Here is a 20,911-nt window from a genome sequence, read left to right on the forward strand (position 1 = left end):
ATATGTTATCACTTAAAGCGCAAAAGCACGTATCTCCATTAGAATGTTTCAAAGTTGCCACTCCTGGTTTATTTTTTGGAAGGAAAACAAGTCAACATTGTAGCTCCAAATTTACACAGAATATTCTGCTGGTAGAGAAGAAAAATCAAGTATATATTGGAGAAATTACGTTGACTATTATTCCGAGAAAAGAATAGAATATGAAAGGAAGTTTTCAACGTTGCAAACAGAGAAACGTGGTCTTGCACTTCGGCCAATAGGTAGGCATGATGTTCCTCCGATGTTTCATAATAGCCGTGGTCCTGCTCAACTGTTTTTTTCTTTCCTTTTTTTGGGAGAATATTTCAAAACCCCTCTACGTAGTAGCAGCCTTTACCTTTGTCTCAAGATTTACTCTCGTGGTCAGGTTTTTAAGTACAACAGATTTTTAGAGGCCGCACAAAATATATGGATCGCATTTAGCAAAAAGGAACCAGCGAAAATGTTGCTTCTGCATGATTATCTAAACAATCTACCAGAATACCAAACAGTTATTCCTTCCCACTAAAAAAATTGTTAATTTTAAAGAAAATAATTGGGTGAATTTTAATACCGTACATATTTTAGGTATTTTTAAAAGTAAAGAAGAGGTTGCACGATTTTGAAAACATGCACTGTAATCGCGCTAGTTCCTTTTTGCTACATACAATCCATATACGTATCATTCACAACTGGGTATTTTCATCTAGGCGTCAGAAAACAAAGTTAAAAAACATGAAACTCCGAGGGAAACACCGGGTTTTTCACTTCCCAATAAAAGGAAGCGTAAAGAAATATATGTGAAGGGAAATATGAAATCATATCCAGGATGATGAATAATTAATGACAAAACGAAACAAAAACTGTACTGAATATTATCGGTTTATTTACTTAAACTTTATGACAAAATACATTATGAGTTGAAATTATTTCACTTACAAAATGTTAAAGGAAAAAAATGAAGGAAAAAAAATCCACAAATGTAGAAATAATAAAAAAATAATAGTGAATAAATGAGAGAAAAAAATATACAAAATACAAAATAATGCAACAAAACTATGAACAGAAACTTACAGAGAGAAAAACAACAAAACATTTAACAAAATACAAAGAAAGATAAAAATTTTATATTATAATTACCTAAAATTAAAAATAGAAAAAAAGGCAAAAGAAATAAAATCGAAATTTCAGTGACTTTATTTCCTAATGCCTTTTCACGATTTAAATGAATTGGAAATCATGGAATGATTTAAATCATTTCAGTTCTTGTTTCTAAAAAATCTTTTGACAAAAAAGGCTACCTACATATTGTAAAGTGACAATGTGTAAAGGCCATCTACGGTATTTTCTACCACCTTAATTGATAAGGAGGTTCGAGTACATAATAATTTTTGAAGTTCGCAAAGATAATAATTTATTTTTCCCCCCTTGATACTTATGTTACTTATTAGGACAACCGATAAAAAGAAGCTGCATTGATACTAAATGGTAGCGATGAATTCTGGAAGAAAAAGCCAAAGCGATTGAGAAAATTTAAGGTGCGAATACCCTTCTACTTGCTATTGGTCAACACCGGAATTAAATCAAGATGAATGACCATGCAAACAAAAACAGGGGCTTAAGCGTTAGCTAAATTTTGTTATTATTTTATATGATACTCTTCACAAATTTCGGAGCGTATTAAACTTTAAAAGAATTAAACTATCTAACTTGCATGGGTGCACAAAACAACACTCGACCTAACCCTCTATTCAAAATCGACGTTTTCAAGAGAATATGCGCTTCTACAAAGAGAACAGGTTTTTAAAAAACTTGTAAAATCTATACGATGAAAATTACTATTTAAGTAAGAAAGACAACAGAACGCACAGTGTAATAAAAAATTACAATTTTCTCACATAATTTCTAACTTTCTCCCTACAAAATAATTCTTTTTCCGATCACTGTTTCCCAGTGTTTTCAGAAATCCTTAAAATTTGTGGGCAAAATAAAATGTCCTCTTTGCGAGAGTTTCTCATTGAAAATGAAGTCATTCTACCTTGAAACTATGAATTGAGTGTGCGCAGAAAACTTATTGATTCCAAATGAGAATTACTGAGGATTGTTGAGTCACTGTGATCGCTTTTCCTTTCTCTTCTACACTCAATTGTTTCAGTTTCAAAGATAAGTTACCCCAAAAAGGGAGACTCTGGCTGGTATTACAATTTTCAAGAGATGACCCATATTTATTCTCATTCCTGCTATGTATCTATTGAATACAAATAGAAAGGTAATCACATCTTAAATGACTAGATGTTAAAATAATTCGCTTTCCTACTTTATAACTTCTCATACAAACAAGTGTTTAAGTCAAAAAAGGTATATATTATTACACACAGTCTAGTACAGCCACAGGCACTTAAACAGTAATTTTGTAGAGTTTAAAATGAAAAATTATAAGATCATATGGACCGCATTCAGCAGAAAGGAGCCAAGCCACATCAGCTATTGCCAAATTAAACTAGGCAATTTAATTTTTTACAAGAGAACGTTTGTGCAGATTCCTTTGAAAATTTCAAGGAATTTCCTCTGTACTACCTATGCAGAAAATTCACTGAAATTTGCACAAAAATCCGTTGAACCGTTTATATGTAAAAAAATAAATTGCCCAATTGAATTTGGAAATAGCTGATGTGGCTTGGTTCCTTTCTGCTTAACGCGGTCCATATGCCATATTGAAGGTCAATTTTCAGAATTTTGGAGCATGATTCAAAAGTTGATCCAGCGATTGATAAATTCTGGATTATACGGCAGTTCTTGAGAATTCCTGGGCGTGACATCACGCTATAGTGCGTCAGGTCTTCGTAAACAAAATTTGACCAAGAAAAAGTTTGAAGTAGCTTGAAAGTACGTCCCGCATTATTTCAAAACGTTTCTTGGTTGAATGTTGTATATCAATACTTGCCATTCTATAACGAGAAGCGATGCTCCGTAATTCCCTCCGAATGTCCTAAAATCCAGAAATTATCGATTGATCGTCGACTATCGAATCATTCTCTTAAAAGTCAAAAACCACCTTACAAATGAGGAAGTTTTCACTGTGCTAAAAATCAACAAGGTTTTTAGGGAGGAAATGAGCTGCTTGGAGCCTTGTCCTCTGTAGAGAGAGACCACCAGCCCCCCCCCAAAGAACAAGCAACGCAAATCCTCACAAAAACCAAAGCTTTCGCTTGCCGCTCTATTGGAATGTAAATGTCGCTGTTACGACTATCGGGGCAAATTAATATAATATGGGTATAGAGAAAATACTGAGTTTAGTTGTCTAAGGGATACATAGTGGACCCACCATTCAGAGGACAAAGCTCTAGGCAGTATGATCCCTCTCCAATGACTTCGTTATTGATAACATCCCTATAACGAAAGATAGAAGGAATTTGAGAGATGGGAGCGAATCAAAACATGAAATTGATTTCAGAGACAAACACATAAATACATTCTTTACCGCTCAGTATCATCTGAGGACACAAAAATTAACACAATCAACGGAGATCTGAAGTGCATAAATACTTTCAAGAAAATACAAATTGTTAGACTATGATATGAAAATGACGATGATAAATCAGTAGAAATCGGCACAACAGATAAAAAAGTAACGTGCGTCAAGACCAAAGGCACATAACAGGCACAATCAAATGTGAGACGGAGTTAGTTCGAGAATTAAAAAAGAATGATAGGATGATTTACAATATTTTAAGATATTAAAAAATAAAAAAATAGAAAAAATTGAAGGATATTATATCATACTAAAACTCTTTGACAGAGGAAGAACTGTACTTCCACACAATTGGATTGGTCATTCTCCAAAAGATTTAAGTGCTCGATATTAAAATAGGAAAGAAATAGTGGAAACTGTACTGGTCAACCTATTTTAAATCCCACATTAATTAATGCATTGCTTTAGAGCTCTGAGATTAAGAACAGGTTAATTAAAATTTTTATTACCGTAATTCTCTTTGAGAGGGACCGATTCAACTGATGTAAGAATTGCGTACCACTACTATGTGAGAGTTCAATTTTGCTTAGGAGGTAACAAATGAGAGACACAGAGTACAGAAATATTCTCATGGGACTAGTTAATGATCCTAAGACGTTAAAAATTAGATCAGATTGAGCGCTTAATGTGCGCTAAAAGTTTCTTGGCAGATCAAATTCTCAGATCCATAAAACGAATTGTGATAAGGTCCTCACTAGAGATTTCATTTTTCAATTTTGAAATTCTCATGTTAGCACAAACAGACTTCTGACAAATGAAAAATAAAAATAATTTGTCACCTTCCGGTCAAAGTATTTTTAGCGCCAGTTACACTTCGACGCTATGTTGGGCATCTCAATATTGTTTTAATTTTTTCTTTGAGACTTTAGGACATACTTTCAGGGATTAATTTTGATGACAAAAGGAATAGTAGGTACAGCTTTCAGGTGATTCTGTTCATTAATTTTTCCGCAAAAAATTGGAGAAGTTTGAAAAGTTTGGCAACATGATGCTGCGGCATAAATGGCGCTTAGGAAACTTTGGCCGGCAGGCGACGAATTGGCCTAAGAATGGGGACAAAGGGATATCTTTACCCTGAGAGAGTGCTCTGATATAACCACGAGAGATCCAAATGGAAAAAATAGAAAACTGGTATTTGGCAGGATGTCTACAAATTTCTGGGTTTACCTGAAATGTAAACATACTGTTTGGCAAAAGCACAGATCAAGAACTAGAAAAATAGGAGCTAAATTAGCATAGACAGGGAGTAGGTGGGGTCAAAAAGTTTAGCAAAACATTATTAAAAGAAATGGAGAGTTTGGAATTTAAATTTCTAAATTTATTAATGCAAAATTACTCTTAGAAAAAACAAAGGGTATCTTATGTATTTGTTACTCTGTTGATTGTCAGTCAATGCTTTAAAAAAACTGCAGATACGTAATTAAAAAAAAAATAATAAAGAGCCTAATGCAAGTAGTGGTAGAAACTCACTTTGAAAATGTTATCAGACGCTGTAAGTGGCAAAAAATTATATGAATACCTTCATTTGTTCCACAGCCGTAACCAATTGGACGGATTTAAACGGAATTGGCTTAATCGAATTTCATGTTGCCAAATTTCTGCAAATAAATTTATCCTCATAAAATGGCCATAGATTGAATGTAAGCATGGGCGCACTGGATAAACCGCAAGAAAACCTCATTGTAAGGACTACTAGAGTGAGGACAACTCCCTGAACAACTGATTTTTAGCTTAATTTGAAGGCTGTGTTGATCACTTACAGCTGGTAGCATCTGACTTGATTTTTGATGATTTTGTTTGTTGCATTTTCAAGAAATTTGTTGGCGCATTTCAATCATTATTAATGCAGAAGAATGTAACATTTGGCAAAATTTTGGCTATGGGTCGAATGCACTGGTCACAGAATCAACTGAACAGAAATGTCACAGAATTGTTTTTTGACCTCCTGGATCAGGAAAAATAATAACATAATTTCAAACGCCTATGTTCTATGTTCAACTATCTCTTGCATGCAACAGACCCTTTAATGTGAATGTTTTGCATCATTTATAATACCAGAGTGGAATAACTATGAGTGTCAATAAAGGGTTAAAAAAGCTAATCCTGATTTTTAAGTGCAAATTAATTAAAGAATAAAGTACGGTAAAAGACATAACAGTCGTAAGGGGCACTTAAACAAAAATAATGAGTATATCATTCTTGTCATAATCAACAGAAGGTGCTATCAAGCTATAAGGTAAAAATCAAAGCTCTTCACACACCTTCGCAACAAATCACTTAGATTTAACGATTGGGTCATCATCTATGGCGACATAAATTCTTAATAAGACATCAATTTTCTATGAGTATTCGTACATATTTCCTAACACAGACTTGAAGGTACATATCAACATAAAATGTGAGTGCTTCAAGTCAAAATCTTTCTCTACAGTATGAAACAAAAAAATACAAATAAAGAAGAAAATATAAGATTACATCATTACAGTCTGGAAGGATTCATCTGTTGAGAGAGCGTCTGGGACCTAGGTGGAGGAAGTGCTCTTGGCGGCAAAAACATGAAGTATCCTCACTGTTAGGACAAAGTCGCCCAGTCTTTCAAACGATCACCTGCGGAAGGATAGTAAACAAAATTATAATACATAATTCAAATAATATCGATGGTCAAAGTCAAAAACCATGTGCCTCCTTTGCAATGTTTCTGTAGTTATATTCTTTTTTTGAGGAAAAACAAGCCAACATTATAGTTGGAATTTTAAACAGAATATATTCTGCTGACAAAGAAAAAAAGTCAATATCATATTCAAAAAATATCTTCCCAGTTTGTGAAGAAGCGAAAGATTTCCTTAATTACCAAAAAGATATTGCCACATTATTGCTAGTTATTGCATGTAAAAACGCCAATGAAACTTTTGAAGCCCCGCACAAGAAAATGATCACTAAAAACCTTTAAGTGAGTTTTTAAGTTTATAAGCATTTATATTGATGTGAAAATGCGACAAAATTTACTTTTCAGCCCCACTTGTCTCGAGATTGGTGCAAAAAAAAAAATAGATTTTAAAAGCTCACCGTGCTCCAGAGGCTGTGAAAATATCATATTTAAAAATGTATAAATTTAGAGACCAATTTCTTAGTATTAAATACTTAGTTATTCTACCGTTTAATTGACGCTTTTATGGAGGGCTCATAAAAACTGCTTGAATTTTCAGGAGATTTATGTAACATACAACAAGTTACAAAGTCTCAACATCACTGCAATGCTAGTGGTTCTGAATCGCAGAATGCAGTCCATTCACTTGCGTTCAAATTTGAAGAAATGTCTTACTAAAGTACAACACATAAATACATTATGGTTTAGACAAATTGTGAATGATTGATAAAGAACATGGTAATCTTACCTAAATTTTTAACAGTCTTGTTAAGGCCTTTGTAATTTTTGCTTTTTGACCTGTCTTTTTCCTCGGCAAATTCCGCACATCGTTGCTCGAATATTCCTAAATAAAAACATACAGCATTAATACTTATTGGACTGTTTTGACATATTCTCTAAAAGTTTCATCCAAAGATATTCAACTGGTTTTCATTTTAGAAAAATAAAGTGAGAAAGGAGATTTTGAACACAGAAATAAAATAATATGTTTTTATGAATTTCATCATTAATTTTGGAAATTTTTCAAATAAACCACTAGACAAGGTGCAAATCCAAGCAACATGACAGCAATATGTTTCCTCATCAAAATTTAACAAGGGACACAATTTGAGCGATAAAGATTATCAAAAGTACCTCCTAACCAAGATATCAACGTTCTTTTATGCATACATTCAAACTTCCATTCATTAAAAAACCATTCTTGACTTGATTAAAACATGCAAGTAACTTCACAACATCAGTCCCTGGGAAACAAAAATATAGCTACCTAAATGTCGATGTTTCGACTCTGCTGCTGCACTTTTTTTAAACTGTGAATGGCACAGGATTGAAAAGAAAATCGTTCAATTGAGAAACCTGCCAAAACAGTGCGACTTGATTCACAAGACTCTGGTTTTCCGTGTGGGCAAGAAATTCAAATTTTTATTAACCAGTGCTTAATAAAAACGTGAGTATCCTGGCTAAAAGTTAATTTCAGTGACTTTCATGGACGGAATTATGTTTCACGTAAAATTTTGGAAAGGAGACGTAATTCAGAATGCTTAAATGGGCCAGTTGCGCTGGTCATGGAATCAAGTTTTGATGCTTAATTATTGTAGATTAGCTAAAACTAAGAAGATCTGTCCAAAACAGCAACTTTCAATGTTGAATATTAACCGAGATATCGTCCTTTCAAAAGTCGGGGTTTTGACGTCCACAGTGGTGCATAACATGGTATGTGCTATCGCAGTGGATGACTTCATAAGTCAAGTTTTCCAAGGCACAATATCTGGTTAATATTCAATGTAGAAAGTTACTGTTTGGACAGATCTTATTATTTTTAGTTGATCTGCAAGAATAAAGCATCAAAAGGCGATTCTGTGACCAGCACAACTGGCCCATTTGTACTTTGTCTGGTGGTCAATTCGTTTTTATTGAAAAAAGAAAAAAATAAAGTGAGGAAGATTTTATAAAGTGAATATCCAGTAATTTTTTTTACAAATTTGATCACCTAATGCAAAAAACACAGGGTTAGCACACAATTGCAAAGGATGTATCACCGATGACCTTTAATTAAATGGTACATTATTATCTACTGTACCAAAATGTTTCACTTTGCATGCTTCTTTCAAAAAATTTGGTAACCAAACAAACCAGCCTAAAACTCCTTTTTCAGGGATTTGATTTTTTTGATAAGGCCAGCTATTGAATAGTGTTAGGAAGCAAATGTAAATCATACCTCTTGATTCTGGGCCAGATTCAAGGCGGGACTCGATGAATAACTGGAACATGGCTGTTTCAGTAAACCAGTCAAGAAACAAGCGTACACTTTTTGACTCCACACAATTGATAAATGCTTCTCTCTTCAGACAAAAAATCAAACAAAAGATAGCAAATCAGTATTACAGAAAATGAGAGGAAAATTCTACTACCAATAATTAATTACATTGAGATCTAGTTGTGAAAACAGGCAGTTCAACTCCAGGTCATGATTATCACCTCAGATTTTATCACCAACTCTTGTCATTAATTTCATTTAGATAATAAGATCTAGTTAACTATGATGTGCGTTACACCAATTAAATGTCATTAAGTTTGATGATAACTGCTTTGATTTAGTATGTAGACACTTCTGTTCGATTCCAATTTATACCCTTTATTATGATGATGGTGGTGTAGTGCCGAAACGGTCGGAAAAGAGAAATGCAAGTGCTGATATTTTAAAAAAAAATGTTGTTATTGACCAAACATGACAACACCATGGTAAAAATTACATACAACATTTCAGAGAATTTGATTTTAAGTTTAACTCAATTTATGCATGGCTTTTGATATGTGTTGGTTCTCTTCTCTGGAATTTGATACAAATTATTATAAAAACTTTTTTGGGCGTCAACACTAAGCATTGTCTATCATGTAAATTCATAACCATTCTAATTCTTTTGGATCATACCTGAAATTCCTTCTTTTGAGTGTCAACGTTGACGAACATAAATTCACGGTAGTGCCCAATGAGCTCCACAAACAAGCGGACTAGAGCCTCGGAAATCAGTAGATTACGTGTTGTACTATCTGCAGGCAGATTGAGTTGTAAGGCAGCTTTCAAACCTTTCGCAACTTTTGTTGGCAGAATAGACAGCTCATCGCCAATAGAAATTATGACTTTGCCAAGATCCAGATCAACTACCACAACCTGGACAGAATTCGTTTAAACATGTTGTTACACTACAAAATAAATAAGTCTGGGTACATAAACTTGACGTAAAATATTTTTTTCAGCCTCCCAGTGTTCTGAAATAAAAAAAAAATTAAAGCTTACCCTGACTTAATCACTATGTAATTGAACTAAGAAAAGAGTTATAGGTTAAACTGCAAGTTAAAACTACTTAATCATCATTGTTTTCGCAGTATATTTGTGACTAATGTCTAGACTTTTTTGGTGGGTTTGATACATACTGCAGGTTGTCACAGACTTTAGCAATTGAAATTTCCTAACATTCCCCTGCTTTCCATGGCACAATTTGGTTAAATTCTCAGACAATTGAGGATGTACCGGAAGGCTCAAAAGAAATGACTTGAAATAATTTTCATGAAAAATAAGTTGCTCAAAATGTCACATCCATTCTTTGAAAGCAAATACAGGTGATCTAACAATTTCTTATTCGCATTTTTCTCACTTTTCCTGACAATTCGGGTTTTCCCTGACTTCAGAAAACCTAAGGCTGAGTATATTTCAATGGTCCTCACTGAAACTACGTGACACAGACAGTAGTTGCTAGGCCTTGCTAAGTGTTGGAACGAAATCTTTTCAAAAGTTCCAAATTTTCCATGAAAAATGCAAAAAAATTAATTATTTCGATTATTCAGGCAACTTCAACTTCCCCATTAACTTTTTTGCTGATGAAGCTTCCGCGTTGAAACCTTAGAGTTATTTCTGCGTCTAAGGTAACGCATTTCTGATCCCTAACCAGGGTGTCTAGTATTTTTAAATTTTGAAAAATTCTGATATTTTCCTGATTTTTTCATTTTGAAAATTCCTGATATTTTCCTGATTATTCTTGACTCCAGGCACGGTAGGCAAAAAGCAGTAAGACTTTCTCTGCTGAGGAGATTCGCGTAAGAAAAATTCCTGATAAAACGTCCGATTTTTCTGATTTTCCTGATTTTTTCCTGATCGGCCAAAATTCCTGATATTTTCCGGTTTTTCCTGATGCTAGACACCCTGCTAACAATTCCGTCAAATTTTTTCAGGAATGCAGACAACATTTTTTTTTTATATCAATAACCTTACCTCATCAGTATTGGAAAGAGATGGGAGGTAGTTATCTGAGGAATGATAAGGTTTCAACAAGCCAAATAAATAGGGAGTAGGAGCTTCAAGAAACCCCAGCATTGAGGGCGAGAGGACTGTTGCAAGGGTATGTGGCCACTGGAACGGGTACAGCGATGCCTGCAAGCCCTCTATACACATCGATAAAACGCTGAAAGGAAAGAAAGAGGTTTTACTGAGTGATATGTTTTGGTGTATACATAACTGCTAAAGACTAAACTAAAAGGTGAATGGGTCAGTTTCGCTGTTCACAGAATCGTGTTTTGATATTCAATTCTTGAAGATTAGCTAAATTAAAATTGGTGGACACGACAGCAATGTTGTTGTACAGTGAGTCACGGAGATTGAGCCATCGTCATTCAAGCTTGCCACATCGTTTATTGAAATTTTTTCATATTTGACATTACAGGAGGGATTTTAATTGCAATCTGGCGACATGAAAGACTGATCCCCCTCCCTTTGAAAATACACTCTTCCCGCGGTGGACGTGCGGGTCGCTAAAAAAGACAGAACAACTGAGGCCGGACATTCGAACTAAAAAGCGCATGCAAAGCACACGTCAGGGGGACAAAGCCCCCCCAGAGCGCCGTTTTTACTCAGTTTCAATTCCGAATTTAGTTTCCACATTTCCACATTGCGATAAATCATTACTTGGGCAAACCGCTAAAAAATCTGCCAGAATGCTCTGAAAAATTAAGTTTTCTATCTAATTTAGATTTTTTCATTGCTAACAACTGCTGAGAATAATATCAATAAAGAAGTGTGGAATTGTAATGTACCTGACAAATTTACTAAGGAGAATAACTTTGCGCTCATGGAGAAGCGTGGAAAAGAGTTTCACAAAAATATCTAAACGGACATAGCTCAGCATCCCAGAGAGGTCTGTGTCTTGGCGCGAGTCTTTTGGACGTTTTAAAATCTCTACTTTGTCAAATTTTCTGAAACAGAAAAGTAATTTACAACATATCTTAGATTATATTTTCAAGGGGGAAAAAATTGCCTCTAAAGAGTAAATTTCGTCATATTGAACACAGAAAAAAAAAAAAAAAAAAAAATACAGCAATTCATTTAAATTTTTTGTTTTCATCCTTTTGATATGAACGGTTTTATTTTATTCTACAACTACGAATCAAAATACTACAATTGGAATATTCCGATACCTTGGAGGAATTACGTATTTTCTTGCATTTTCTTTTCATGAAATTTCATACAAAACAAAAAGAAACATTTTGTCATAAATATGAAGCCAACTCTTCATATCCTTTGAAAAGCTTACAGAAAACATTGGCTACTTTTCTTGAAAAAATATAAACAACAAATAATTCAGCAATATTGCTACTGAAATTAGTCTTTTTCTAGTTACGCCATGAACATTGAATTCAAGCATACATAGAGTTCATATATCAAAATGTAAAACGACCCAGTAGAACAATACTACATTCTCAGAGACTGGATTTTCACCACAAACAAATAGCCACATATATCACTCAAATTAGATGTTTCTCTGGTGCGGTTTTATAGACAACGGCTCAAGACAAATGTGTGCAAAACAAATATTACAACTTACTGATCAATGGTGGACGGTGTGGTGGGTGTAACCTTAACACCCTGGCCGGGAGATGGAAAGGCGTTCTCATACAGTTCCTTAATAAAGTTCATTACATTTTGGTCTGTCTGTCCATGCCTCGATTCTAGTTCACCTAGCAACTATAAAAAAAGTAAAGAATTGTGCTCTGTAATGCTTCATTTTAAGAATGACATCTGATGTTTGCAAAAACACTCATTGAAAAATAAACGAGTCATTAATTCTATCACTTTTAAAAATAAGGACTCGCTGAGTTATTAAAATTAGCGAGAAATTGAAAAAACCATCCAATAAATACTTCAATAGACAATGGGCCACTTCAAAAATCTTATGAAGAAAACGATTCACACAAAGAGAAGTTCGGAAATCTACTCTTAAACAAGATATTAAAAAGTATTTTTAGCGCAGATCAAATGAAAGTTAGATTGTACCAATGACATCATTTTTATTTTAACATTTGAGGACTTATCTGTAACAATAGCGGATGTGAAAAATTACCTTTTCGAAACGCATTCAAAAAACTGTTTTGGCATCGAGAAAATTTCGCGAGAATACTTCAGATGTGATCTTCGAGATCTGTACATTATGCCAAAGCCAAACATATTAAATTTTTGTGTGAAAAAAACAGTTTTTTAAGCAGGTTTCGAAACGGTAATTTTTCACAACCGCTATTGTTACATATAAGGCCTCATTCATCCAGTTTTTATTGTGACACGTTAATCAGGGGTTGATTTCCAAACTCCGTATCGTAAGATTTGTTGCCTTCATGAAAGTTTGATGAGAAAACATAGCGTAGTGCTTAAATTTATATTTTGTCTAGATGCCCATCACCTCTCTCTCAACACGGCGGGAACTGGTGCTTAAGACACCAATACTACCGTGATAGCAAAGAGAGCAGTAAGTGTCAAATTTTGGAAATCGAGTTTCCTTCAAAAGTCGTTTAATCTCTTTTGGATGAAATCACTAAAATAGATAGAACAACAAAATTCATCTTAATTATATAATAAAAACGAGACATGTGAGATAGCCTTAAGTGCCCAGAAAATGACATAATTTCAGGCAAGACAGCAGTAAGTGACTTTAGTCCTCCAGAGAGCCAATGAAACAATGCTTTCAAGTAAAGTGCCGCCCTCTTCTGCCAATTTCTAACCAGAAATGCGTTTGTTGTGTATCCAAAATGCAACCACGAAAGCATGCAGAGGATAGCACTTTCAGCTGTCTTACCTAACAATATAGCCTAGCATGAAAATAAAAAATACCCTATTTATGTAATTGAAATAAAATCAGTCGATTTTTATTAATCAGCCAAACTATTTCTGTAAGTCTTTCGGACAGTTAGTGGCAATTTGACAAAGAACAGAGGCTTCTATCAGTGAAGTTTCCTGGTCCGAAGCTTCTGAGCCCGTTTGCTCAAAACTTCATTTTTGCACTGACTGATCTCTTTGCTATCATGACAAAATATGGTGACTATCATTGCCTCATGTACTAGCGTTAGACTTATCAAAATTGACCTCAGGAACCAATCCGACACAACATACCTGGTAATAAAACGAGTCAGCTTTGTAGGGTGTCACAATGCAATATGCTAGAGGAAGACAGATTGGCGCTCCTTCAGGTTGAACTCTTTTGCAGTAGCCATACTTGCGTTGCGCCGACTCTGTTGTGATGACAACAGTGTAACACTGATTGATGAAGTCAGGAGGAGTTGGAGGAGGCCAGTCGCCAGCGTCAGGAAAACATAGATATTCAAATTTCTCAGGAAGAGTCACCTGTTCAAAAATTGGGAAAATATGATATGTGATAATGCTTTAATCAACTAAACATAGATAAATGGAAGAATCGGCGATACCTTCAGAAGTTACAGATGTGTTTGTGAAGTCAGTAGAATGCTCATTAGTCAATTAGATGATTGACCAATGGGTTGGAAAAACGTCTTAAACCACTGTTGACTTCAATGATGTTACCCGATGACCGTCACAGGAACTTAACCATCATTTCATCAACGCAAGAAATTGATGGGCTGAAGGTTCCTATGGTTGAGCTGCTATTACAGTCTTGGAAGGGTAGGTATTTATAAGGGGCAAAATTGACCCACTTCCAGAGTCCTGAGATTTTTCAATATTTTACAGTTGATGATGTATATTTCAGAGACATTTGTTTTGAAACTAAACTCAAATTTATTGGCCTTGAAAATGAGACCTAAACTTGCGTCCAAAGATCAAAATCGCCGAAAATTCGCATTTTATCTGTGTTCCTCATTGACCTTAGGTTTCATGCAGGGCCCAAAGAAGTCCGTTATTAAGCTTAGAATATGTGGTTTGGGACCGTTTGATGCGTAAAATATACATGGATGGTCTAAGAAGAAGAGAAAAAACCCATTTTCTGGAAAAAAGATATGTCCTTTTGTTGAATTGCTGCAAAAACCGAGATTTTGAAAAAATTTAACGGGGATTTTCTACTCTTTTTCCTGTCTTCATGAAGGTTCTTCATTTTTTTCCAGGTCTCACGAGAGTTCCCTGATTTCACACAACCGAGCTGAATGCGTGGTTGGAAAGTTTCTGTACCTCAAATACACTAAACAATACAATATACAATACCTACTGTAAGATTTATACTCACTTCAGGAGGGTACTTGCTCTTGATGTAAGGAACTTTACACCGTGCTGGGTCCAGATCCAATCCAATCAGAAGCAAGCATTCGAAGAGGTGGGAAAAATTTGCTGAACTAAACTGAGTTGGCCGCTTCTGGGAGAGAGCTCTAGTTGCAACACGGCGAACATAACCTTTTCGTTCTCTTGTCAATTGCTCCTTTTCGCCATCTGAAAAGACACAAAAATTTCAAGCAACTCTAACACTCAACAGAAAAATTTAGTTCAGGGTTGACACAGATTTTAAAATGAAATTCCCTGACACATCTTGGTGAAATTTCCTGACAATTGAAGATGTGATGGATGGTTAAGAGGACATAATTGAAAATAGTTTTCAGGCAAAATTTGTTGTTCAAAACCTCAAACCCATTCTAGAAAGCAAATGAAGGTGATTTAACAAATTATCCCTGATATTTTTGTCATTTTCCCGGACATTTCCCTGACTGTGGCGAACCCTGTAAGTTTCTGAATCTTTCCTTGGGAAAATTGTTTCCATTTGAAAATTAAAAATACTGCTCCATTAAGATGCCTGCCAAAACTGTGGTAATGCATGATTTGATTCATGTAGACTATGCGTTTTCTTGAAAACGGAAAATTCCAAATTTTCAAGACCAGTACTAAATCAAATTGTTAATATCTTGGTAAGGAGTAAATCTAAGTGATTTTTTTTTCACAAATAATGCTCTTCGTAAAATTTTGGAAAAGAAACTTACATCAGAACTTTAAAATCGTAACTTGTCTATAGTGGTCCAATATTGCATACCCTTTCCTTTTTTCTCCCCCCCCCCCCCCTCCCAAAAAAATAATATAAAATAAAGACTATTTGGATTGCATTTTGCCAAAAGGAACCACTAGCATTGCAATGTTGCTAAGATTGTGCAACTTCTTTTGTCTTGGAGGAAAAACCCAATTATCCCTTAATAGTTTCTATTTTACTCGTTAAAAACTGTAAATTTAAGACAAAAATTACCATCTAAATTTCATAGTTTTTCACAATTTCCACAATTTTATTGCAAAGGATGAAGTTGCACAATCTTAGCATCATTGCAATGCTAGTGGTTCCTTTTTGCAAAATGCAATCCATTTAATGACTTTAAAAAACATACACTCACCTCTAAAATTTTCTTTGAAATCCTCAGAGACAGAGGCAGTAGAATCTGAGTCACTGCTTACTTCAGACATTTTTCTCCAGCAAGGCACACTGTATGCTTCATTGACAAGCATTTGAATCTAAGAGTAAAAAGAATAAAGAGATATTAATGTTATTTCAATAGAGACAGTAAATTATATAGACTGACACTATATTGTAAATTCACTCTATTTTGTGTTGAGAATTTTAGAACACGTTCATGGATGTCTAAATACACTTCAGGTAACGTTTAAATTTTTAATTATGGGAGCTGAGAAAGGACATTTAAGAAATAAAGAATCAGCATAAACTATACTGCCAGATGGATCAGTAACAAAACATTTGATACCTTCGAAATGCTGTGAAATCACAAAAATATATTCTTTTCCAGATAAAAAGAAGAACCATCTTGAAGAATTGTGATTTACTGCTGGTGCTCTTTGGATAAGATCTTGTGAGCATAGTGAACACTTAATCAAGTCACAACACTATTTTTTGAGGTTTAAAGCTTACAGACAAACTTCAAATGATGAAGTCCGTTCAAATGTCATGTAACTACATACACAGTAACAGATCTGATAAAAGTTATATAATTGATACAATCAAGATGAGTATACAGAGGGCATTCAACTTACATTTCGTTCATTGGAGGAGGAGCTGAAGTGTATCTTGTCACCTGCCGGCTTAGACAAAGAATCTGGCAAAGCCATCATTTTACTATGCCCGTAGATTTCATCCACTGAGCTAATCTTCCGCGGTTTGAGCAGAGGTACATGATTATCAATGAAGTTAGGTTGAAAATGTTTTGTTTGAGCAAGGACATTCCCCAGTGGGTAAGATACGGATTCAACAGGTGTGCTCTGAAATTGTACAAAAATTCAACTAAGAAGTCAAGAAAATCCGATAATTATCTTAGTTATCAACTTTCTGATACAATATCGGAACTGAGAAGAGCTTTTTTAAACTTTTTAATGGACTTGGTTTTTTGACAAATTTTTCATTAAATATTACATTTAGGTTAACTGTCAGATACTCTGCATGATTGTGATGCCATTGACCCATTACATGCTCATCCTTAACTTAAGCAAAAGCTAAAAATAAAAAATTAAAATGTGGAATTTAGCAGGGGACTAACCAAGGCCCGAGAATCAAGGCAAACTTATAGAGCACTTGAGTTGCGGATTTCTCCTCGCAAGATTAGGTAAGTGTTCACCCCGCAAAATAAATTTCAAGGATTTTCAGTATCCTTTAGCATTTTTACTACATTCAAGATTATTCAAGGGCTTGGATTATGTTAAAAAAAGATTCAAATATGTTTGAAGAATTTTTCAGGCATTATGAACCCTTCCCAGTATTGAACCTTCCTGTTTTAAGACCAACACTTACGTTCATACTGATTTACAACATCATATTCAATATTACAACGGACTGTTTGATACATTTTTTCTATCCGATGCTTGGTTATTTTTATCTCTTCTTTCTTCTAATCTCGATATTTACCTGATATGGACAGTCCTCATGCATGTTTATATCATTGCCACTTTTTAGGTGAACCATTTGTTGAAAATAATGGAATAAAATAAGCAAATACCTCTACATCTCTTAAACTTTTTTGGCTGAGTACACAGCTGTCATGGCACCTATGAGAGGGTATAGGTAAGTGACTTGATAGAGGTACTGTGAAAGATAACTACAATAGTGGAATCAGTGGCTTACCTTTTTAGAATTATCAAAATAAAGATCTCCTGTGCACTGTTTTCAACTGGAGTTCTGACCCATAGTATATGTTTGAATGTACAATTTTTTTCTTTAGGGGGAGGGAGGGGGGAGCAAAAATGGTTTAAAGGGATAGATATTGGTTTCAAAAATAGCTGTGCAAAGCTGATGGCATCATTAAAAAAACACTGTGCAAACTGAATGTAAAAGTGAACATGCGCTTCAAGCCATTTGATCAAGCACTAGATGACAAAATATGCGCTGGACTAATGGCTGACGCTAATAAGTGGACCTCCTTCATACATTATTGTCAGTAAAATCGTTGTGTCCGCATGAAGAAACGTGTCTTGATGGCGCTGTTTCAGTATAACTTAGTATTACTTACTGACATTTTTTTTTTCTTTGGGGAGAGAGAACTGTCGCATGAATTTGCCAGAAAAATACATTTACTTTTTTTTACACTCATGAGAAAAGACAATAATTTTGAAATAAACATGTGCAATGGTTTCCTGCAAGGAAAAAATATCCGTAGACATAGTGAGCCAACGCAGGCAAGATACGTTTCCTTGTGCAAAGAGCGACAAAATATGAAATTCTTTTTCGTTTCTATGGGTCCTACATTTTATAATAAAAATAAAAAGATTCAGCGAAAGACTGAGTCATTTGATACTTTTGAGTGATAAGTGCTTAATTTTTTTGAGGATGCATTGCTTAGGTATCATGATTAATCATAATTACATCACCATAATAATCAGTCATAAATGATGAGGTACCATTAGAACAGCTACTTACAGCGGACCATGCAAAGATATTCTCCTTGCTGTAGGTAACAGTTTCCTTTTCAGTACTGACATTGTAAAAACTGAGAATAGCATACAGATGGACTAAATGATGGTAAAACAGCAAAGAATTAACAAGGAAAACAAAAGCTTACCATGTAGTGAAGACCACTTTGTGATGAGCTTATGGTTAGCGGAGCGATGCAAGGGCTTGAACTGCTGTGCGACAGTGATCTCCCAAATTCTGCATTGGATTGACCGCTGCTACTCAACTTCCAGTCTTTCGGTGAAGCAACTTCAGCGTAGACAGGATCGTCCAGGGCACTCCTCTTAGTGTGTGGTTTTGGCTGAGTCCTCAACTGACTTAATTCCATCATTGGGTTTGATTTAAAATCGATGAAAAATTGAGATTGAGATGAAGGCACTTTTTCGTATATATTCGTAGAGTAGGGACTCATAGTACAGGACGCACAGTTCAGAGACTGTAAGCAAAGATTGTGATTCAACGTGTTGCTGGTAGGCTTAACAGAGGCTTGACTAATAGATGGCACTTCAGGCAAAGGACCTTTCCGCAAGGTATGGAGTGATTTCCTCCCAACATCCAGGTCAGCTTCTTCTCTTGATCGCTTTGGCTTTAAGCTTGTCATGTCATGCTGACTATGAAGAAAATTTTCCAGCTTTTTCAGCATTATTTGAGATTCTGTTTTCGAACGCACAGGGCGGAGATTCGCAAATTTATCATAAGTTTGTGAAGAGGCGAGATTCTGATTCAAGGGTGGAACAAACTTAGAGTGTTCTGACTGGTTGGGCAACACAGGAGGAATTTTACTTGGTATGAACTGGCTTTGAGCTAAATTGTGTGCGAAAGTCCGGGGAGGCTTTTTTGGAGGGGGTCCTTTCGGTAACGGTGCTCGTAGGGCTGCATGGACTGAGCTGGGAAGACTAGAGGGGTCCAGAGGCTCATTACAACTGTTGGTTTTTGGGACTGCAGGGACATTCTGTTTTTGAATAAAGTTCTGTGAGTAATTGTTAGTGACAGGTTTTGGGTCTATGCTTGGGTTCAAAGCAATATGGCCAATTTTATCAGAACTATTTGCTCCGCTTAGATTATAATTTAACTTACTTGGATCTGAAGGTAGTAATGGCACTGAGGATTTTGAGGCACATTTGAGGTTCAACCGGTCTGCTTGAGAGAATACATTGTTTGACACTTTAGGTGCAGCAGAATACAGCCCTGTATTTGAAATAAGGCGGGATGATTCTTTGGTATTACTGATGTTAGGTTTGGGCAAACCAATGGTGGATTTACTTTCAGTTTTGGACAATTTCCTGTGAACAGATGAGTCGCTGATGCTGCCATAGTTGTTCAGCTGAATTTCACCCAAACTTTTATTCCTCTGGAGGTTATATTTATTATTGTGAACTTGCTGGGGTGCGTAGTCTGTAAGTGCACACTGTCGTTGAGAGTTGACGGACTGCAAAGGCTTAGAAGCTTGGGGTGATGTTTTCCTCAGATTGTGATTACTAATACCAAAACCTGCACTGTTGTTACCTTCAAATTGCTTCATCCGATCAGAGCACAGCTTACCTACATCTTTGTTGAGAATGTTGTTGTTGTTGATCTGTCCAGGTGGTCTGGACGGCTTGGCTACCTTATCACAGCGAAAAGCAGGAGTCCTCTTGATATTGCTGCGGTTGCTAACAGGGACATTGAACACCGATCCACTTTTGGTGCTGCGACTGGAGAGGTCATTGTGGACATTCATAAACGATGAGCTACCAGTCTGAGAACTGCCGACCACAAATTTGCTTGTTTCTACAGGAAGTTTGCGAAACTGGGTTTTGTTTGCATTTATTTCGTGAAGTACCTCAAACTTTTTTTTGATGTCACCTACACGAGTGTTAACGTTCATTTCCAAACAGCCATTAATGGGAGAGTTATGTGTATACACATTTAAGAATATTGCAGAGTGGTTAATTTACATTTTACAATGGTTAAATTTGAGCAGCAAAGTATGAAAATAATGAAAAAAAAAAGTAGCTACGGTGCATTGCAGTTTAAGCTAAGTTCACAACATAACCTTAAAACAAATCTTTATCTTACGATCTTTCCGAGTTCAAAATCTCAACATTCACGACACATTCAATTCTTGAGGCACGGATATAGATAAAGAGAACCGCTAGCAAATTGCAAAAGGCAAAAACGAAGGCACTTCACTTTCAAATTAAAAATATTTTAAAAGGCAATTTTTGACTTGGCGGTGGTCTACTTTCTTGTTTTGATAATTCTGAGTGGTGATGGTAAATAATGAACGTTCAAATTCCTACATTTTCCCAATTATTCCTTTTTTCGAACAGAAGGAATCTTAACCGCAAATTCTGAACCAGACGCTTTAATTGGCCTAGAGCAGTTCATTCCATTTATTCCGAGTTGAACCAAAATAAGCGGGAATTTCAAATAATTCCGGATATCCTGTTTACCTAATAGTTTCCGTTTCCGGTAAAGCGGTGTTGTCAGTTTTATTTATCAATGCTCGGAAAACTGACA

The 20,911-nt window shown here is 35.3% G+C and overlaps 1 protein-coding gene across 1 annotated transcript; it reads right to left on the reverse strand.

The window, feature by feature from the left end:
• Positions 1-884: 884 nt before the first annotated feature.
• Positions 885-20,276, reverse strand: LOC109042288 (uncharacterized). The gene is made up of 12 exons (XM_019058945.2): positions 18,519-20,276; positions 16,504-16,728; positions 15,852-15,969; positions 14,711-14,910; positions 13,630-13,860; positions 12,074-12,213; positions 11,286-11,444; positions 10,468-10,657; positions 9,130-9,369; positions 8,416-8,539; positions 6,946-7,041; positions 885-6,157 (listed from the first exon to the last, which is right to left on the reverse strand). The coding sequence occupies exons 1-12, from the start codon at positions 20,274-20,276 to the stop codon at positions 6,123-6,125; spliced, it is 3,516 nt and encodes a 1,171-aa protein (XP_018914490.2). The 3' UTR covers positions 885-6,122.
• Between the last annotated feature and the right edge of the window lie 635 nt (positions 20,277-20,911).

The sequence above is a fragment of the Bemisia tabaci genome, chromosome 10, assembly GCF_918797505.1.
Source record: "Bemisia tabaci chromosome 10, PGI_BMITA_v3".
Lineage (NCBI taxonomy): Eukaryota > Metazoa > Arthropoda > Insecta > Hemiptera > Aleyrodidae > Bemisia > Bemisia tabaci.